The sequence below is a fragment of the Spodoptera frugiperda genome, chromosome 3 (assembly GCF_023101765.2).
Source record: "Spodoptera frugiperda isolate SF20-4 chromosome 3, AGI-APGP_CSIRO_Sfru_2.0, whole genome shotgun sequence".
Classification (NCBI taxonomy): Eukaryota; Metazoa; Arthropoda; class Insecta; order Lepidoptera; family Noctuidae; genus Spodoptera; species Spodoptera frugiperda.
The window spans coordinates 11,604,869-11,624,057 of NC_064214.1; the positions used below are offsets into that span (position 1 = coordinate 11,604,869).

The following is a 19,189-nucleotide window of genomic DNA, read 5'->3' on the forward strand; positions in this document are numbered from 1 at the left end:
TGATGCTTTTTATTTGCCTACGGTAAGAATAGCTGTGTAGGTACCTAATTACCTATGTAGTAAGTATGTACCAACCTATCTTGGTATTATCACTATCATTATTATCTATCTATCGGCGGCAGCGTATCCACTAGCACGTTGTCTAATAAGGTATTTTGTATTATTTTTTACTTTTCCTGACACTAACATTTTTCTCGTGTCGTGATTTCGTTTAAAAACATACCTACAAGTTCATTGTTACATACATGCACCATAGGGAGTCAAACCCGGAGTCGAACCTGCGACGCATAGCAAAATACGAAGGACGAGCAGCAACAACTGCATTATAACTGAGATCCCTTTCTAAAAACGTACTATCAGTAAAATTAAATAGAAAGAAATAAAATTAAATAGAGAGTCATGCTTCCTGATGAGTGATACAACGGCCTCACAGAAAACCGACGTGAAATAACGCTTGCGTTGTGTTTCGTAGTGTGAGTGAAGTTAATGGCCCAATTACCCTCTTCCCCATCTCCCTAATCCCCGATTGCCCAACAACCCTTAAATTCCTAATCCTCAAAAGGCCAGCAATGCACTTGTAACGCCTCTGGTGTTTCGAGTGTCCATGGGCGGCAGTGATTACTTACCATCAGGTGATCTGTCTGCTCGTTTACCTGCTTATATATACCATTAAAACCTTATTATTATTAATTCTATACAACATAGAGGCCTTTCTTCACTAATAAACCATCAACTTAGATAGGTAAATACTGGTGAATGATATCTAATGTTTGTAACTCTTGAAGAATAAACATAGAAGATAAAATTAATTTGAATTTAATTTGATAAGCACTAGGTTTTATCTTGTTTGCGTGTGGTTGGATTAAAATTCTTCACTAACACAATCTAATGTCGCTGTCGTATTTGGGAGCACGGCAGTGCCCCCGCCAAGTACTCGTATATGAGACCGTTGAACACTCTTTATAGTTAAGTGGGTACAAGTCAACAGCCAAGTCGCTCAACATGAAATATAATAATAAAGAAATCGCAGTAAGGAACCTTAGACTGGGCACAACTTTGTCTAGATTTCATTACTTTTTAGAGAAAAGGAAGCAGCTGCGTCGAGACTTTTTTTTGAGGGGGGAAAATCATCCAATGACTTCTCTCCGTTTGGGCGAGGCGAGAGGGAGTGTCAGACTCTAACTGACTAAAAACCACCCTGTCCCTTTTTCTGCTTTAAGCCGGAGCCTCGGTAACCTTTTACGTTGTCCGCAACTCCGGATCTCCATCGAGACTTAGCTAGTTTATTACAGAATGTTTTTGGTGAGATTATTTAATTCCGAATGAAAGTCGGCATGATAATGCAATAAAAAATATTCTAAAATTGTCACACCTTCTTTACGTAATACCCAATTTGTTTTGAATTTATAATGTAATATAAGTACCTAAGTACTTAAATTCATACTATCTACATCAATTAATTCATCTATCGAAATAATCTACGTAATCCACATACTTAGCATGACAATACAAATTGTATAAAAACAATGGATCGTGATAGTGATGGTTACCCCTACGTTATTTAGGTATTACATAAAGGTGTGATAATCACACTGCACTTAACAATAGCTGTAACGTGTTAACAGTGGTATCAATAGTAGTAAAACATTGTTATTGCAATGTGTTTATCACACTTTAGTGCCTTGCAGATTATAATACCTACCAAAACTTATTTCTTCAATAACTCAAGACACAGCTGATGGATCAGGGCAAAACTAATTGTAAACAGCTTGTAACTAAGCCAAATTTTAATGAGCTTAGTCATTTTTTGTATGTCAACAGTCCAAGGACCTATGGAACCAGTTATTAGGCACAGCAGGAGAAGTTATAGCTGGTAAGAGTCTGGCAGTACTCATACTTCCTTATTCGTGGGGTGGTGTGAGTCTCCAGTAGTCTCCATGAGGATTTCCCCTCCTGCTCTATAAGAAAGGGCGTGTGGCCAGGCAGGGACCAATAATTTTAACAACTGAATTATAATAAATATCACTATTTATTTTACACTTAGAAATTAGACTTAACAAACATCGTAAATATAATATCTATTGGTTTCCTGAATTCAGTAGGTAAAGCATTCATATAAAATTTCTATGGCATCATAAGTTTTTCGAAAGTCGCATAGACGCTGTCGATGATTGGGGTTATATCCTTCGCCGGTTTGTTGTTGTCAGCCAACCAGATGGAACCTGGAGCTCCATTTTCGAACATGTAAAGCGAAGCTGCAACTGCTGATTCGGGCCTAAAAGCACATAAAGAAAATTAGGTAGGTACTCACTCTCTTCTCTTCCTCAGTAAAGGTGCAACGGAATATCAAACAGTCACAAAATGTTGACTTTGACTTTCCACTTTAGCACAGACCTACCGGTATAGGTTTGTTTTTTGAGACAATTACTTCTCCCGCCTTAGACGAGAGGGACTATCAGACTCTTCTGACTAAAAACCACCCCATTCCTACTCCTGCTTTTCGAGTCGGACCCCCAATAACCCACAAGGCTATTGGATTGCGGGTTATTGGAGCTACGGCGACAGCTTCGGTTTGGGTATAAGTTAGAAGTGTGTTTTTGGGGATGTAGGTTTGTCTAAGCTCCCACCTAACAAGCCACCAGAAATCTGAATAGGTACTTAAACTATATTAGACGACCAGCCAATCTCGAAGTAATTTAGTAATTTTAAGGTGGTGATGATAACCTGCCACTACATACACCGAAAAATAATAACTTACTTCTGAAATATGACTCCGTCAGTTACTACAGAATCGGCCAAAGCCTTTCCAACTTTTGGGTCGTATCCTCTCACTTCCAGGTTTTGGAGTAAAGGTGTATCAGTAGCTCCAAGACATTTAGTCAGAACTCTAATGCCTGTGACGTCGTAGAAAGGTGCCACCTGAAAGTATAAAAAAATAATATTGATAAATTATAATATACCATCAAGTAGCAGAGCTAAGAATCGTTCTACTTTCACAAGTTACGAGGTCTATTTAAAAATGTAATAATAAGAATATCTCAGTATAAAAAAGACCTTAACCGACGACCATGCGTGAAAAGACTGATGACTGTTGGCGTTCCATTCTCTCCTGCCTATCCCCATGGGAGATAGGCGTAAGGTTATGCATATATGTATGTAAAAAAGAAAATGAAAATCCTAAACAAGCGCTCTATTTTAATAATTTTAACGATGCAAATTCCCTTGTGCAATTTTTTGTTGACTCACAGTTAAACATTGTCCGAAGTGTAAAACAGCCATTTTACTGCCACTATAGATAGGCAATGCAGGAGTTTTTACTAGAGTAACTGTTGAAGCTATGTTGATGATGGTTCCACCAGCTCCACCCTCGTCCTTCCTCATGTGACTGATGCCTTTTAACGTGAAGGAGACCAATCCTTGCTGTAAAGTAAAAACAAAATAGAATTCTAACATAATGAATCGATTTTAGTAGACGTATTTTATACACAAATATTAATATTTGGATTCTAAAGAAGGACAGGAGCAATGGATATAAAAGTAAATATAATCGTTTGATTCTTAATTTAAAGCCTGAACGATGGTGCTAGCTAGAAAATAGACGCCATTAATTTTTATGAATGGCGTATGGTACCAACGCTAGTCGTATTTTCTGGTCGTGTTGGTGTCATTGTTCAGTGGGCTTAGTACCAGTTTTTTTAAGTTTAACAAGATCGAAACGAGAGCACATTAGACGCTCTGATTGGTTGGTTTATTCAAACCGGCCATTCAGAGCACTGAACGCGCTCTCGTTTCGATTATTTTATACATAAGGCAAACTTGTACTAACGGTTAAGTAAGATAAATAAGAGGCTGTACCCAATTAACGTCGGAAGCAGTTCTCCACACGTTAGGAGCATCCACCATGATGCCAGCATTGTTGACGATGACGTCAATCTGCTTGAACTGAGCGAGCACGGCGTCCCACGCGCTCACGATGTCCTCCTCCTTGCTCACGTCACATTTCACGAATATCACTTTATTGTCAAAAGTTTTGTTTAAACGTTCGGCTGTCGCTTTGCCAGTTTCCACAGCTATATCCAAAAGCGCTACACTCTGAAAAGAATAAATATTTATTTAAAAACAAATAAAGTGGGAATCAATGAAAACTTGATTTGGTTTGATGAAGAAAATATTTGAGAGAAACAACCAATGTTGTCTATCAATTTTTAAACTGACATGGACACTATTAATATCATTATCATGTTTATCATGTTTATTAGTCTTAACTTAATAGTTCATCCGTGATCATGGCGCTTGCAACAGTGCCGAAATATCGGAAACTCATCGACATAAATAAACATGGTAAATATCCCGTTTTAAGTTCTAACAATAATGTTGTCTACCAACTAATACTTGTCTAACGCTAATTTACAAATGGATTAAGTATTTACCTTTGCCCCATTCTTTAAATAGGCCTCAGCGTACAAAGCCCCCATGCCAGAGGCTCCTCCGGTTATTAAAAACGTCTTTCCCTGGATCTCCCACTTTGCCATTTTAAAGAACAGTTTATTCACTTTCTGATGTTTATAACATCAGTTTTGACTTATATACTAAAACGTTATCTTAACGAATTAATATCAAGTGTTTATATCATTATCTGTTTATTCTACCTAGATAATGTAAAGAAGAAAGAAAGTATGTCATACCACACCTACAGTACAGGTCATTAGATAAGGGCTAACTGAGATATTCAAGAAATACGACCCGGGTCTTTTCAGGGTCAGAGTAAATAGGTACTTTCTAAGTTTGTGTGCTCCATCCTCGGCCACATTTTCGCTTCACCGTCCAGGCAGTATACGGGTTGGTGGCCAAATGCAGACTTATAAACGTTAAAAAAAATCTGGGTATATAGTTCTACTCGCTTCTTATACCGCCAAATACGGTTTGCCCATGCATAAATCTTCTGTTTCAGGAGGTCAACGCACTCCGTAATATAGCGAACGTAATCTGATCACTATGAGATAGTCTTAGGTAGGTAACTAGATATATAATTGATATCAATTGGTCGTCAATTCAAATAAAAAAGTGTTTCCTCATCGTGACCGATGTAATTTTTATCGAAAAGTCCAAAATCAATTTTTTTTTTACTAAAAGAGCATGACTGCTACTTTTTTTATTTCAATCACCGTAGTGGCTCTTTGAGGCGCTCGCGTTTCGATTAGGCGTCGTTAAATAATACGTCTAAAAACTACAATAGGTATATTTTTTTGGGTTAGACACATAAAGCCCTACAAAAAACCTTGAGTATCAATGTTTTTTTTAATACGCAGCTCTGTTACCATTTACCATTAAGAATCACTCCTAATAATAGTAACCAAAACCGTTTCCAGTCAAGCCGTTAATTGCTTGAATGAAACAATCAGCCTTCAACAGCCCGGGACAGTCAATGTTAGAATTTCTATTTGTTCGGATTTATCCAAGAGCATTGATGCTTGTTCCTTGTTACAGGACCAGCGGTCTACCTAGCAGGTTTACCGAAGACTGTTCGAAAAGCAGGAGTAGGAACGGGGTGGTTTTTAGTCAATAAGAGTCTGACACTCTCACTCGCCACGCCCAGGGCGGGAGTAGTCATTGAATAATTTTCCCTCCTTCAAAAAAAAGCTACTTCACAGACGAAATTAATAACCGATCTATAGGTAATAAGAACTCATCTTTATCCTAGGCCTTTATAAAGGGTCATTGATGATAACATCAAACAATCATTCTCACTCTTCTTATAAACAGATATAGATAATAAATACAGCAGGTGTATTACAATTGCCTCTAGGCAATAATAGCCACTCAGTAGTTTTTGTATCTACATAAAAACTTGAGAGCAGTTTTAGCGTTAGTTAATGATTGACAGTGTTGGTGAGCGTTAACAAAAATGGCGGAGTGGGACGCTAATAATAAAACCTTTTTGATTACTGGTGGAGCTTCAGGCTTGGGCGCGCTGTATGCTGAAGCATTCCTCAAGGAAGGTGCAAAGGTACATGTTTTACTTTTTTTTATTCGTCGCCACCTGTTCGAAACCTATTCAAAAATGGAATAGTTTATATTCTTTGTTGCTTTTTTTTACTATTTTTTTTTTTTTTTGTTATAAAATGCGTGACAAAACCTATACCTATTTTTGTTTAAAGACATTTTATTTTACTGTAGCATTTGTTTGTATTTTTTATTGTAGATGTAGCTATAATATTATTAGGTAATAGTATCGGAAGTTTAGTCAGTTCGTTTTTTTTAAATAATAAAATGATATGTTATCACCTTCGTTCGCCCGTGTGCGTACGATGCGTCGCGTTCTGCTCGTGCCTCAAAGTGCTATCAGACCACCACTGATGAGGCCCAGTAGAGCTGATGCCCGATAAGGAGCCGCGGTAGACCTGTCGGGTTTCCGGGTCTTGGGCTCGAAGAGCAGGAATAGGAACGGGTGGTTTTTAGCACAGGTAGTCAGTAAGAGTCCGACACTTCCGTAGTAGCACTGGCGAGATAAAACATTGGATGATTTTCCACCCTCAAAAATAAACACGCTAATAAAAAAAAAACTTATTGTTTACATAATATTATTTTTGTTTGGTGTTCGGATCGAGCAAAATATTATTTGACATATTTTTTATTGAAAGAGAAATAAAAAATATAGCAGTCATGCTGACTTGATAAAAAATGGACTTTAGATTTAGGACTCTAATTACATCTGTCACGATGAGGAAACATTTTTTATTGAAATTGACGTTCAATTTGATATCAAGCATGTGCCTACCATGGAATAGCAAATTAGGTGGTCTCATGGTGATCAAGATGTTTGGTGATTATAATCAACATATAATATTTATCTTGGCCATTCCCTAAAGACCGGCAATTAAAATGAAATATTATTAAATTCCTTCCATTCCATTAGTATATTTAATTCCTGATCCGGAGCTGCGGACTAAGCAGGGCAAGAGTAGGAACGGGGTGTTTTTTACTCAGTAAGAGTCTGACACTCCCTCTCGAGAAGTAATTGAAAGATTTTCCCATCAAAAAAAAAAGTAACTTAGTTAATTGTCATCATTATCAGCCACAAGGCCATACGACGTTCATAGCCGAACAAAAATATGAATATATTCACAATTTCCATACAAAAATATTTGATTCTAACTACAATAAAATTACTTGAATGATTACAGAATGTAGCAATCCTCGACATTGCCGAGAGCCTAGGCAAAGCCAAAGCTGAAAATTTGAATAAGACCTACGGCAATAAAGTAATATTCGTGAAATGTGACGTGAGCAAGGAGGAGGACATCGTGAGTGCGTGGGACTCCGTGCTGGCTCAGTTCAAGCAGATTGACGTCATCGTCAACAATGCTGGCATCATGGTGGATGCTCCTAGCGTGTGGAGAACTGCTTCCGATGTTAATTGGGTAAATAGTGATTCAAGATTTACCACTTCTCTTTTAAGTGTGTAAAGTACGAGCACCTAGCTTCTCTGACGGACTCGACGATCTGTCGCGTCAGACATTGGTTCAGACCATGGTGTGGAGCGAGGGGGACTGGGATGCCGTCTGGCTGGGATGCTAGCTAAGGAAGAGGCGGGGTGCGTGAGGAAACGAACCTCTCCACGCCCCAGCCGACGCGAGAGACACTCCGGGCGTCGCGTCGTACAGACTTAACTATTGATTTTACCTATTCTTGATCACCCTTTATTACTGAAAACATATTCTAGTGCATTTTTGTAAATTCTCAGCAAGGATTAGTCTCCTTCACATTGAAAGGCATCAAGCACATGAAGAAGGATGAGGGTGGGGCTGGTGGAACCATCATGAACATTGCTTCAACAGTGGCATTCATGAAACTGGGGGCATTTCCCATCTACAGTGGCTCCAAAATGGCTGTATTGCACTTCAGTCAATGTATAGCGGTAAGTAAAAAACAGTTAAAAAACATAACCCTCCTTCTGGCGCAGTCAGGTAAAAAGCCAAAGCCAATACCACTTTCAACTTCTCGAAGGCAGAATATTTATTTATAAGTCTCTTGGAGAGTGAGGAGGATACTCCGCTGTAGTTTCAATTTAGGAATATTAAAATCTCATTAAATAAAACGTAATTGTAATGTTGCCTAGTCAGCCTAGACGAAACATCAGACAGTTTGAGTATAGGAAGACCCCCTAAACAAACCATTACACACTAAAATTGGAGCTGTTAAACGGTTCAAAATTAATTTTAAAAAATTAGGCATTCTGAAGTGAACCTTCCCATAGTATTAGTTTGCTTTACGTTTAAAGTAATCGAAACGAGAGCGCGTTTGGGAGCGTTCGTTCGCGCTGTGATTGGTTGGTTTATTCGAGCTGGCCTACCTCCTACCAGTTTCAAGTCACACCGGGACTCTTAATCACAGCAGCATGGTTATCTGAAAACTATTTTATTCTCATTTTCAGATGCCACCATTCTTCGAGATCACTGGAGTAAGAGTTGTAACCTTATGCCTCGGTCCTACTGACACTGCATTGCTGGAGAACTTGGGACCGAAGGCGTATGACCCTAAGGTCGGTCAATTAATGATGGATGTCATTGAGAGTCAGAAACACAAAGTTGTGTATCAAAAGTAAGTACCATTTTCTTTCTAAATAAATCTTCCTTTGTATTTTCATTATTTCCAAGCGAAAGTATTGTATAACGCCTGTTGATTAAATTGAAGCAATAAGATTGATTGCAATTAGATATTAATATACAAGGCGAATATGAGTGGGACTGTCGGTAGAGGGCGCCCCAGACGGATATATAGCGACATATTAAAAAGGGGCCAAATTAAAAGTACCTTTAACCGACGAGCATGCATGAAAAGACTGATGACTGTTGATGAAGCGAAAGAGGTGTGTATGTGTAAGAATCGTAGCAATTGGCGTTCCATTATCTCTGCCTACCCCCATGGGAGACTATGCAATTAGATGTGATTATTCTATACCTACCTCAGTATACTTTACAAGGGTATATAAGTAATTAGCATAGTACCATAATTATATGAAGCAATATTTCAGGCTCTGTGCTATTAATTTACCTTTTTCGACTAACAATACAATTTACCGATGAGGTCCTCTTGTCTAATTATGATGTCATATTATTTACAGACCAGAATCAGCAGTTAAAGTCCTAGTGGAGATGTACAAAACTGGCCCTCCGGCGTCAATGTGGCTGTCCTTGGATAACAAACCTGGTCAGAATATTACTCCAACCATTGATCGAGCATTCAAGGATTTTGAGAATCTCCTTAAACCATAGTATCTAGTGTCTGTACCTATGAGGCTTAAATGATTTATTTCATTAGATTATGTACTAAATAAATTCATTTTTATAGAAATTCAATCGTTATCTCTTTTAATTGTTTTTATTTTTTTTTGCTCATTTACTGAAAAGATTTATCTAATTTTTTTTTATGGAATACGTCCCAAACCAGCTAACGAGTCACCTGATGGTAAGCGATCAGCACGGTCCATATCTAAATAGAGATAGGCAAGTATCGTATGACAATCAAATGATTGAAATAGGTTTGTAAATTCGGTCGTAATGTTGCTTGCTAGAAATTCATTCATTCTAACAAAAAACTACATGTTTTATGTTATTTGTATAACGTGTTTATATGATGCTGATATTATTTTATCCAATGTAGATAATGTAGATGATATGACCCGGGTCATCAAAACAAAATAATTAAGGAACTGAATGAAATACGCATACTGATACTGATAAAAACAAAAATGTTATTCATCGTAAGAGTGCTTACACAAAGAAACAGCTCTGTACGCCGTTATAAACTAAGCCCCACAAAACCAGTAAATAAGGCAGTAGATTTGAAAGGTCAAGTGTAATCAAGGGAAAATCAAAATAACAACAATAACAGCTTATTTATTCCGACATAACTTTCTCAAATTGTATGAATGCGTTATCAATGGCAGATGTGATGTCTCGAGCCGGTTTGTCGTCAAGAGATAGCCAAGTAGAGCCTGGAGTACCATCTGTTAACATTTTAATGAAGGCATCGACTGCTGATTCCCTTCTGTAATGAAAAAGAAAATGAGTTGAAATGGTCACCGTCTAGCTACTTATAGACTCCGTTGCTGCGGACTACCTAGCGAGTTTACCGGGGCTCCGGCTCGAAAAGCAGGAGTAGGAATGGGGTAGTTTTTAGTCAGTAAGAGTCTGACACTCCCTCTTGCCTCGTCCAAGGCGGGAGAAGTCATTGAATGATTTTGCTCCCCCAAAAAAAGCTACTTATAGACATTAGGTAGATATTACTTATTTATTGAGGTCTCCTGCCATTATAGTGAGCACAATTATGACACGTCTGCTTTGAGTCTATGAATAATGAATGTCTTTGAGTTATATATAGATTTCAGATGATAAGCATCTACATGAAACTACAGCACCGCCAAGTACCTACACAAGACACACAACTAGCTTGTGAAATATTTAAAACTAGATTGTGCCAGCGGCTTCGTCCCGTGTGATAAACAGCGTGATTAACAGACAAACATACAAACAAACAAACAAACTTTCACGTTTATAATATTATACCTATAGTGTGTTAAATAATTAACTCAAAAAAACTTACTTTTGACATATAAACTGGTTTGTAATTTTGACAACCATTTCGTTTCCAAGTTTCGGGTCCCAAGCCTTGGTTTCTAAATTATGCGCCAACGGTGTGTCGGTGGATCCTAAACACATTGTCATTACTCTCACACCAGTATTGTCGTAGAATGGATCCATCTAGAAATAATAATGGCATAATATGAAATAAGTCTAATAATAAATAAATCAGGAAGTTATTGGGGGAGGCTTATGTTCAGCTGTGGTCGTCTTATGGCTGGTATAATAGCTTTCTCTAGCAGCCAAGGGTCCACCTGTGAGGTCTTTTGATTTAGAAATCTGCACGATTTGCATACAGAAACGCATGCAATTGCAAACGCAAATGCGCATTATTAATCAGACAACATTGAACATTTAAACTACATATTTGCAGATTTAAAAAGGAAAAAACGGTAAACCTCGGTCTTCTTAATATTTTTACTTTTGAAAGAAATGAGAACTAAAATGTAACGCCTCTGGTGTTTCAGGTGTCCATGGGCGGCAGCGATTGCTTACCATTGCTTACCATCAGGTGATATGTCTGCTCGTTTACCGGCTTATACCATAAAAAACACATTACACATGATGCAATTCACAATAACTTACCGCTAAACATTGACTGAAGTGCACAACCGCCATTTTAGCACCGCAGTAGATTGGCAAATACGCCAGTTTCGTTAGACCCAAAATGGAAGCGACGTTTAAAATAGTCCCACCAGCTCCACCCTCGTCCTTCCTCATGTGACTGACGCCTTTTAATGTGAAGGAGACCAACCCTTGCTGGAAAGGGAAAAGATACATTTTAAACATAAAAACTCTTTCTTCTTATACATTTTATCATCAGTACCTTTACTATGAGTTTAATTTACGTTGAAAGTAATAGAAATGAGAGCATCGAATAGACTAACGCATCAGAGCACCGAACGTGGTCTTGTATTGATCGATTACTTTATCATCAGCAATTTCTGACAGTAGGTACTGGCACTGCTAGACAGATATGCCTCCTCTACGTAAAAGGATTTTGTAATTTTAACGACACGCTTGGCAGGCTAGTTGGAAATTGCAGATTAAAAAGTTATAGTCCATTAGAGAATGCTGCTACACAGTCTGTGTTAAATGTGTAGCTCCTAAGACGGGATTTGGGAAGAGCGTATAAATATACTATAAACTTCTCATACCCAATTAACAGTAGTAGCAGTTCTCCACACGCTAGGAGCATCCACCATGATGCCAGCATTGTTGACGATGACGTCAATCTGCTTGAACTGAGCCAGCACGGAGTCCCACGCACTCACGATGTCCTCCTCCTTGCTCACGTCACATTTCACGAATATCACTTTATTGTCAAAAGTATTGTTCAGTTGTTCAGCTGTTGCATTACCTAGGTTTTCAGCTATATCTAGGATGGCTACATTCTGTAATTAATTCGATTATACATATAGGTATATCTAATAAAGTTGTGGTGTCTGACCAAATAGTCGACATGTCTAAACATGTTTACATAGATAAATATCATACACTAATCAATGTACTCCTACCTTAAAAAGGCTAGATATTCATAGAATTTAAATTAATTGGGACGGTTAGTACCCTTTAATATCTTCTCTCTCTTTTATCACTTCAATATTTTATTTCTTTTTGAAAATATATGATCATTTCTCGAACCATGAAATTGATACACAAGGAACATTACACTAAAAATAAATCTCTCTCTTAAAATTATTTCATGGGGACTTAGAAAATATTTTGGAAAATAAAATACCTTAGCTCCATGTTCCAAACAAGCCTTCGCATAGTCCGCACCAAGTCCGGAAGCACCTCCCGTAATAACAAACGTTTTATCTTTAACGTCCCACATCGCAATGATACGTCCGTCTGATCAATTACCCTTGAATTAACTCTCGAAAACAGTGACAAACTCTTTATTTATACGGAACTTATCTGTACTTACTTTACTTTTATCTCAAAAACCTCTTTGTGCTTTCTGGATGACTGTGTTGCTGCAAATTACGTAATTAATTATTGGCTTAGAGTTCACCAAGAAAAGTGCAATATCACTCTGGTTTTAAGTTTATCTTTTGTTTCTTTTTTGAGATTGAAGCCATCTAGGTGTCCTACTAGGTTCTTTTTTTTTGAGGGGGGAAAATCATCCAATGGTTTCTTCCGTCGCCTTGGGCGAGGCAAGAGGGAGTGTTTTTTACTGACTAAAAACCACCCCGTTCCTACTCCTGCTTTTCGAGCCGGAGCCCCGGTAAACCCGCTAGGTAGTCCGCAGCTCCGGACGTAATGCGTAGGCTTAGAATTCACCAAAAAAAGTGCAATGTCATTGTGGTTTTAGGTTTATCTTTCATCATCTAGGTGTCCTACTAGGTCCTGGGGACATGCCGTGACTGACTTTGTCACAAAGGGCAATATCACTCTGGTGTATTTATTTATTTAACTCTTTATGCACATAAATGTGTACACAAGGTGGGCTTAATGCCGTAGGCATTTTCTACCAGCCAAACCTTTGGGCTTTAAAGCTTTTCTTTTGTTTTTTAACTGACTATTATCGATTTGTAAATTGTTCTATGAGGCAGATGACCAAATAAAAATATCATTTCGTAATCTTATTCTATGTTTATTGGATTTTTATAGAAGAAAAACAAACTCAATAAATTTGCGGATTCCGCATAAACTTAATTTACTGAAACAACAATATTCGGTTAATTCACATTTTAAAGTCATCGCACACGTAAACGGCACGGCCCCGACACGGCGTTATTTTGCTTTGGGATCAATGTAAAAAGGTGTAAGCGCGCTGACAGCGTACGGACCACGTGCTTACAGCCCTTTTCTTATTGTCCGTTATGAAATATATCATACGACATAAGATTTAATGTTCAAATTTAAGTGACAAGTTTATTGCTGGCTTGGAGCTGTGCCGTTTAAATGAGATAAGTCGTTTATTCTGCCATAACTTTCTCAAATTCTTTATAAGCGTTGTCGATAACTGATGTGATGTCTCGAGCTGGTTTATTGTCGAGAGTCAGCCAGATAGAGCCTGGGTTACCAGTTGTTAACATCTTAATTAATGCTGAAACGGCCGATTCCCGTCTGTAATGGAAATGAAAGCACAGATGAAAGCAACCATTGGGTAATTAAAAGTTAAAAAACGATACCAAAAAAAATGATGACATTCACTACCTATCCTATTCAATGGAGCCATTATTACCCACCGTGACTTCACGAGGCATAAACATGATACCTAATGCTTAGAATATTTTTTTTATAATTTAAAATATTAAAAGCACACGGCCCCCCTTATGATAACTAGTTACCATAGCCTATGAACCCTTGCAACACTTGGGGCATTACATGCGATTTGCTGACCCTTAAGAAACCTATTACTCCCTTCTTAAAGTACCCCATATTGTAGCCTACTGGGAAAACCTCGACAGCATTCATTCCACAATCATACCTAATTAATTAATTATCATTTTAGATAGCGTCAAGAACTTACTTTTGCCGTATAAAGCTGTTAGTAATGTTGGTGACGAAATCGTCCACAAGTTTCGGATCCCAAGGCCTGGTCTGTAAATTGTCTATTAACGGCGTGTCTGTGCACCCCAAGCACATTGTCATAACTCTTATTCCTGTATTTTCATAGAACGGATCCATCTAGAAATAAGAAATAGATTAGGTAGGAAGAATCAGCAGCCCCAGAAAGTTAGGAGCCTTTTGAAGGAGTGCCCCGTTAGGAAAAATGGCAGGAAGAATTTATAGATGATTACAGCAAATATCAATGTTTGCCGATAGAGTTATAACGTCACGCCTTTAATCCCCGAAGGGGTAGGCAGAGGTGCACATTATGGTACATAATGCCAATGTACACCCACATTTCACAATTTATGTTGTAAATCCCATGTAATAGGTGGTGAGCTTATTACCATATACCGGGCACATTTCCAGACTCCGTGCTACCACTGAGAAATTTTCGAAAAACCGAAAAAAGTCCAATAATACTTTGCCCGACCCGGGAATCGAACCCGAGACTCTTTGTCCGGCAGTCGCACTTGCAACCACTCGGCCAACGAGGCACTCTATGCCGATAGAGTCTATCGAGTTAAAAGCTGGTTGATGTCAAGCACTTACCTTACTTATGGAACTTAAGTATGTTACTATCTCTAGTGTCTAATTTATCTAATGGATGCAATTAAGTACTAATTAACTCGATAATGATGCAGACTGACTCACCGCTAAACATTGGCTGAAATGCAAAACAGCCATTTTGGAACCGCAGTAGATTGGCAAAAAGGGCATTTTTGTTATGGCCAATGTCGAAGCGATGTTCAAAATAGTGCCACCAGCACCGCCCTCATCCTTCCTCATATGGCTAACGCCTTTTAAGGTAAAGGAGACCAATCCTTGCTGGAAATATTAAAAGCTTATTAAAAGCTTATCGCCCTTCCTTCTAATTGCTCTTAAAATAATAATAATTATCTTTGTAGAGGTCTCTTACAAGATTATGTGACCCAAGAGACTTTAAATCTATTAACAACTTTCCATACCCAATTAACGTCGGAAGCAGTTCTCCACACGCTAGGAGCATCCACCATGATGCCAGCATTGTTGACGATGACGTCAATCTGCTTGAACTGAGCCAGCACGGAGTCCCACGCACTCACGATGTCCTCCTCCTTGCTCACGTCACATTTCACGAATATCACTTTATTGCCAAAAGTATTGTTCAGTTGTTCAGCTGTTGCGTTGCCCAGCTTTTCGGCTATGTCAAGAAGGGCTACATTCTGTAATAAAAAAAAATTGTTTTATGAAGAAGCATGAAACCAAGATTAATGCAGTGGAAATGAGAGCCTTGAGAAGTATGTATGGAGTATTAAGTGAAATAGTGTTATGGCTTGAAAGACAAGCATTGTAAAAGTTAGGGATGCTACGATGGTTTGAACATGTAGAACGTATGGATGAAAGCAGATTTACGAAAGAAATATACAAGGCGGATAAGAATGGGACCGCCTGTAGAGAGCGCCCTAGACGGACATATATCTACCAGATTGGCAATATATTAAAGGAGGGCCAAATTAAAAGTACATTAACCGACAGATATTCATGAAAAGACTGTCGATGAAACGAAAGAGGTGTGTAATAATCGTAGCAATTGGCGTTCCATTGTCTCTGCCTGCCCCCATGGGAGACAGGCGTTAGGTTATGTTTGTATGTATGTTTTATATAATGTGGTCTGTGGGCTATGACATGTTTTAACTAGTTAGGTTCATAAAGTATTATCACATGGCGCTAATCAATCAGACCGCACCTTATGAAATTCTAGATTTAGATTAAATTGGTAAACATGTGACTCACGTCATTACTTTAATTTTTATTTATTTTTGGAATATTCAAGACCGTTTGTCGAAACATTCGTCAACATGAAACTTTCGTATGTCAAGTATAGGGGAACCATGTCTTCGGCACAAATGGGAGGACTTGACCGGAGTGATACCACGGCCTCACTTATAAACAGCGTAAACGCTACAGTATGATTCAACCGCAACCCCTGCATGCTAGGAACTTTCGTTATCCTGCTAATCCTTTTACAATAGGCTTTTAAAAAATAAAAATATGTACTATCTCTTTTACTGGAAAATTCTATAAGAACACTTATAATAATAATATAACGTTAATAAACGTTATAATATAACGTTTATTTCGGATAGATGTCCATATAGTAACATTTGGAAAAATGAAAATTGGAATAAACAAAATAAATTATGTTGCTTATATGCAGGCACAGTTATATTACAATTCATACTGTCCAACTAGAACCCGCATGAAAGCTTGCATCATTACTGAGTCGACTTTGTCAGCGACTACCTTCAGGATGCTATTAATGCTGCCCCGCACTCTGCGCAACAAGGAGGCGGTCCTCTTGCGAAGGATGGCATGAAAACCATCAACGCGAGCCGCTGCAAACATTCCAGATGCACTACATATATATGTGTCTAGATAAGTGTACCAATAGATTTTTAATTTTCATACCCCGTCATTATATAATGAATTGAAATACCTTGGCTCCGTGTTCCAGACAAGCCTTTGCGTATCCCGCACCAAGCCCGGAAGCACCTCCCGTAATAACAAACGTTTTATCTTTAACGTCCCACATCGCAATGATACGTCCGTCTACTACTAATTGTTACGTTAACTCTCGACACATATTAACTCCTCCTTCATTACAATCAACTTATATAAATAATTTTATCTCGAAAACTTAAGCGTCATAAATTTTTCGATGTTTGTTTTATTTAGTGCTAACTTGTGTTTGTCTGTCTAAGCTATTGTTATCATAATGACATCGGCTTGTCGAGATTCAACTCTTAACATGAGTATTAAATGTGGTAAGTCCTTGACTGATGACTGCCAATAGAAAACTAGTGGAGTTGAGTGAGTTTATAGTGAAGAGAAAATAACCACTAATCGTTTATTTAACAATCTCAATTATTTGCAGAAAACATAAATCAACAATGCAATATAGCCTAAAGAAGTGGCGGTCACATCACGGCCGTTGGGGGTCTACCCCACGGGTTCTGGATCATTGAACGCAGTTTTAAATTGATCCAACCATCGCACCCGCAACCTACCACGCGTTCTTCTGCCTTCAACCTTCTTTTGCAATACAAGCACCGGAGATATGCTATGCTAGGTTTGGCATCCACCAATTTGCATTGGTACACATAGTATGCCACTGGTGACAACGGATTCAGCTAAGTTATGTTTTTTATATGGAAAGATGTGGGCTGTGGATGCGTGCTGTTGCTGCCTTCCCTTACTATCGACACATCGCACACTCGAGCTGTGCATCTTCCTCGCACAGCTACATAGCTTAGTGTCGGTGGAAACGGTCACATAGTTTAAGAGCATAGTTATTACATCTTCGTAGCACAGCTACATAGCATATTTCTGGTGGACAACGTCTAGAAATAGCAACAGTTTAAATACAGCTTTATAATTAATATCAATTTGCACGCCAATATATCTAATAAAATATATCAAATCAAATCGCTAAAGCCCTGGTGTTAACAAAGCCCCTAAGACGGAGCAAACGCAAATAACCCAGCAAAGGTATTGCTTGCCGTTCAAAACCTGGGCGGGGTGTATACGAGGTTTGGCATTGAATAGCTGCACCTGCAATACAAGTACTACATTATGGAAGTGATAAGATAAACCAAACGTACCATACCATTGAATCAATTCTCTGTCGGTTTACTTATTATGATTCTCATTATTCCAATTATATTTCAATTTATTTAGTTACATAAGTGATTTCCGAACGAACATCACAGCGCTGAGTTGTCAATCTGCACGTCATTGCTATCTACTGTCAACGTCAAATTGTCAAGCAAACTTTTAACTTGGCCAAATATTATTCCTTTTTTGTGTTAAATATAACTATTTACTAGTTCATAAAAGCCGAAAGCCCTTATTTTTAATCAAAACCACCACTTCTGTTTTTACAAGCTCTTAACTAATTGGAAAGCCACTTAAAATGGTAATCATCCCTTATTTTGTTCATCAACAAACTAAGTGAGAAGATAATTAAATTAATATTACTACTTATACGTTTTTGTTTGTTTCAGAGTGCAATATTTAATTTCCAAAGTTTGCTGTCTGTTATATTACTTCTGATATGCACCTGTGCTTACTTACGGTCGTTCTTCCCTAGTATAATGGATCGCAATAAGACAGGGTATGTAACAACTAGTAATTAGGTTATCTAGATAGTTCAGTCGGTCTCTTTCCCGTGGAATTAATTATAGTTGTAAATATTGAGATTTATTCCTTTATCATATCAATGAATTTGAAGCTAACATACTAGATGCAGACTCAAATCTCCCAAATTGTACCCATGATTGGCAAGGATGAAAGGAGATTGAATTAAAATTTATTCTAGTTAATAATTTGATTATAACTTTTGTGAGACATACTAAATTAATTATTATGTTATCAGCTTACTCATAGTACTAGAGGCTTGAAACTAGTTTGGTTCCTTGTTAAACAGTTATGTGAATAAGCCGATAACATAATATTTAAGTTATAATAACCTTTTAAAAATGTATGTAAATCATTAGATAAAGATTCATTTTACAAATGTTTGAATTAGAGCATTTAAAAAAATAAACATCTTTGATTGTGGTTCTCTAATATTTTATATTTTGTTTTTTTTTTTCAGATTATTAGGCACATTCTGGAAGTGTGCTCGGATTGGCGAAAGGAAGTCCCCCTATGTTGCATGTTGTTGTATTATTATGGCATTTAGTATATTGTTCCTCACATAATTGTAAACTAATGTCATAGCTGTAACAGATCTACTTATATTTTTTAATTTGTAAATAAACTTATACAAATAATTATGGATTTTATGATTCTAGTAATATTTTGAAAAATCCCATATAAACAAACAATGACTGTCAAATCCCCCTTATCCTTTAGAGAAAAGGTGTGACTAAAACCCATAATAGTAAAACTACTTACACTTAGGCAGAGGTGTATGGAATTCTGTTTAAAAACCAGTTCAT

At 37.7% G+C, this 19,189-nt stretch overlaps 5 protein-coding genes across 5 annotated transcripts; 2 read left to right on the plus strand and 3 right to left on the minus strand.

Moving 5' to 3' along the window:
- Positions 1–2,010: 2,010 nt before the first annotated feature.
- Positions 2,011–4,584, minus strand: LOC118273853 (15-hydroxyprostaglandin dehydrogenase [NAD(+)]-like). Its single transcript, XM_050707191.1, has 5 exons — positions 4,431–4,584; positions 3,856–4,092; positions 3,247–3,420; positions 2,759–2,919; positions 2,011–2,275 (listed from the first exon to the last, which is right to left on the minus strand). The coding sequence occupies exons 1-5, from the start codon at positions 4,530–4,532 to the stop codon at positions 2,125–2,127; spliced, it is 825 nt and encodes a 274-aa protein (XP_050563148.1). The 5' UTR covers positions 4,533–4,584; the 3' UTR covers positions 2,011–2,124.
- Positions 4,585–5,794: 1,210 nt separating this feature from the next.
- Positions 5,795–9,359, plus strand: LOC118273860 (alcohol dehydrogenase 2-like). Its single transcript, XM_035591030.2, has 5 exons — positions 5,795–6,007; positions 7,185–7,421; positions 7,745–7,918; positions 8,435–8,601; positions 9,125–9,359. The coding sequence occupies exons 1-5, from the start codon at positions 5,906–5,908 to the stop codon at positions 9,273–9,275; spliced, it is 831 nt and encodes a 276-aa protein (XP_035446923.2). The 5' UTR covers positions 5,795–5,905; the 3' UTR covers positions 9,276–9,359.
- A 520-nt stretch (positions 9,360–9,879) lies between these two features.
- LOC118274338 (alcohol dehydrogenase-like) lies at positions 9,880–12,546 on the minus strand. The gene is made up of 5 exons (XM_035591803.2): positions 12,385–12,546; positions 11,801–12,037; positions 11,229–11,402; positions 10,606–10,763; positions 9,880–10,050 (listed from the first exon to the last, which is right to left on the minus strand). The coding sequence occupies exons 1-5, from the start codon at positions 12,478–12,480 to the stop codon at positions 9,900–9,902; spliced, it is 816 nt and encodes a 271-aa protein (XP_035447696.2). The 5' UTR covers positions 12,481–12,546; the 3' UTR covers positions 9,880–9,899.
- Positions 12,547–12,992: 446 nt separating this feature from the next.
- Positions 12,993–16,842, minus strand: LOC126912876 (alcohol dehydrogenase-like). The gene is made up of 5 exons (XM_050707200.1): positions 16,684–16,842; positions 15,173–15,409; positions 14,859–15,032; positions 14,125–14,282; positions 12,993–13,718 (listed from the first exon to the last, which is right to left on the minus strand). Exons 1-5 carry the CDS (start codon positions 16,777–16,779, stop codon positions 13,568–13,570), a joined length of 816 nt encoding a protein of 271 aa, XP_050563157.1. The 5' UTR covers positions 16,780–16,842; the 3' UTR covers positions 12,993–13,567.
- Positions 16,843–17,982: 1,140 nt separating this feature from the next.
- On the plus strand, positions 17,983–19,021 carry LOC118274097 (protein kish-A). Its single transcript, XM_035591470.2, has 3 exons — positions 17,983–18,162; positions 18,251–18,360; positions 18,844–19,021. The coding sequence occupies exons 1-3, from the start codon at positions 18,160–18,162 to the stop codon at positions 18,947–18,949; spliced, it is 219 nt and encodes a 72-aa protein (XP_035447363.1). The 5' UTR covers positions 17,983–18,159; the 3' UTR covers positions 18,950–19,021.
- The last annotated feature ends 168 nt before the right edge of the window (positions 19,022–19,189 follow it).

What these genes read in the sequence shown, in the direction of transcription:
- LOC118273853 (XM_050707191.1), bottom strand. Translation starts at nt 4,532, where the DNA reads ATGGCAAAGTGGGAGATCCAGGGAAAGACGTTTTTAATAACCGGAGGA. An exon ending in ATTTAAAGAATGGGGCAAAG is followed by an intron (nt 4,093 to 4,430) that starts GTAAATACTTAA and finishes TATTCTTTTCAG; the next exon opens with AGTGTAGCGCTTTTGGATAT. An exon ending in GACGGAGTCATATTTCAGAA is followed by an intron (nt 2,276 to 2,758) that starts GTAAGTTATTAT and finishes ATGTGCTTTTAG; the next exon opens with GCCCGAATCAGCAGTTGCAG.
- LOC118273860 (XM_035591030.2), top strand. Translation starts at nt 5,906, where the DNA reads ATGGCGGAGTGGGACGCTAATAATAAAACCTTTTTGATTACTGGTGGA. An exon ending in TCCTCAAGGAAGGTGCAAAG is followed by an intron (nt 6,008 to 7,184) that starts GTACATGTTTTA and finishes GAATGATTACAG; the next exon opens with AATGTAGCAATCCTCGACAT. An exon ending in CTGCTTCCGATGTTAATTGG is followed by an intron (nt 7,422 to 7,744) that starts GTAAATAGTGAT and finishes GTAAATTCTCAG; the next exon opens with CAAGGATTAGTCTCCTTCAC.
- LOC118274338 (XM_035591803.2), bottom strand. Translation starts at nt 12,480, where the DNA reads ATGTGGGACGTTAAAGATAAAACGTTTGTTATTACGGGAGGTGCTTCC. An exon ending in ACTTCAGTCAATGTTTAGCG is followed by an intron (nt 10,764 to 11,228) that starts GTAAGTTATTGT and finishes TATTATTTCTAG; the next exon opens with ATGGATCCATTCTACGACAA. An exon ending in AACCAGTTTATATGTCAAAA is followed by an intron (nt 10,051 to 10,605) that starts GTAAGTTTTTTT and finishes TTTTCATTACAG; the next exon opens with AAGGGAATCAGCAGTCGATG.
- LOC126912876 (XM_050707200.1), bottom strand. Translation starts at nt 16,779, where the DNA reads ATGTGGGACGTTAAAGATAAAACGTTTGTTATTACGGGAGGTGCTTCC. An exon ending in ATTTCAGCCAATGTTTAGCG is followed by an intron (nt 14,283 to 14,858) that starts GTGAGTCAGTCT and finishes TCTTATTTCTAG; the next exon opens with ATGGATCCGTTCTATGAAAA. An exon ending in AACAGCTTTATACGGCAAAA is followed by an intron (nt 13,719 to 14,124) that starts GTAAGTTCTTGA and finishes TTTCCATTACAG; the next exon opens with ACGGGAATCGGCCGTTTCAG.
- LOC118274097 (XM_035591470.2), top strand. An exon ending in ATGGATCGCAATAAGACAGG is followed by an intron (nt 18,361 to 18,843) that starts GTATGTAACAAC and finishes TTTTTTTTTCAG; the next exon opens with ATTATTAGGCACATTCTGGA.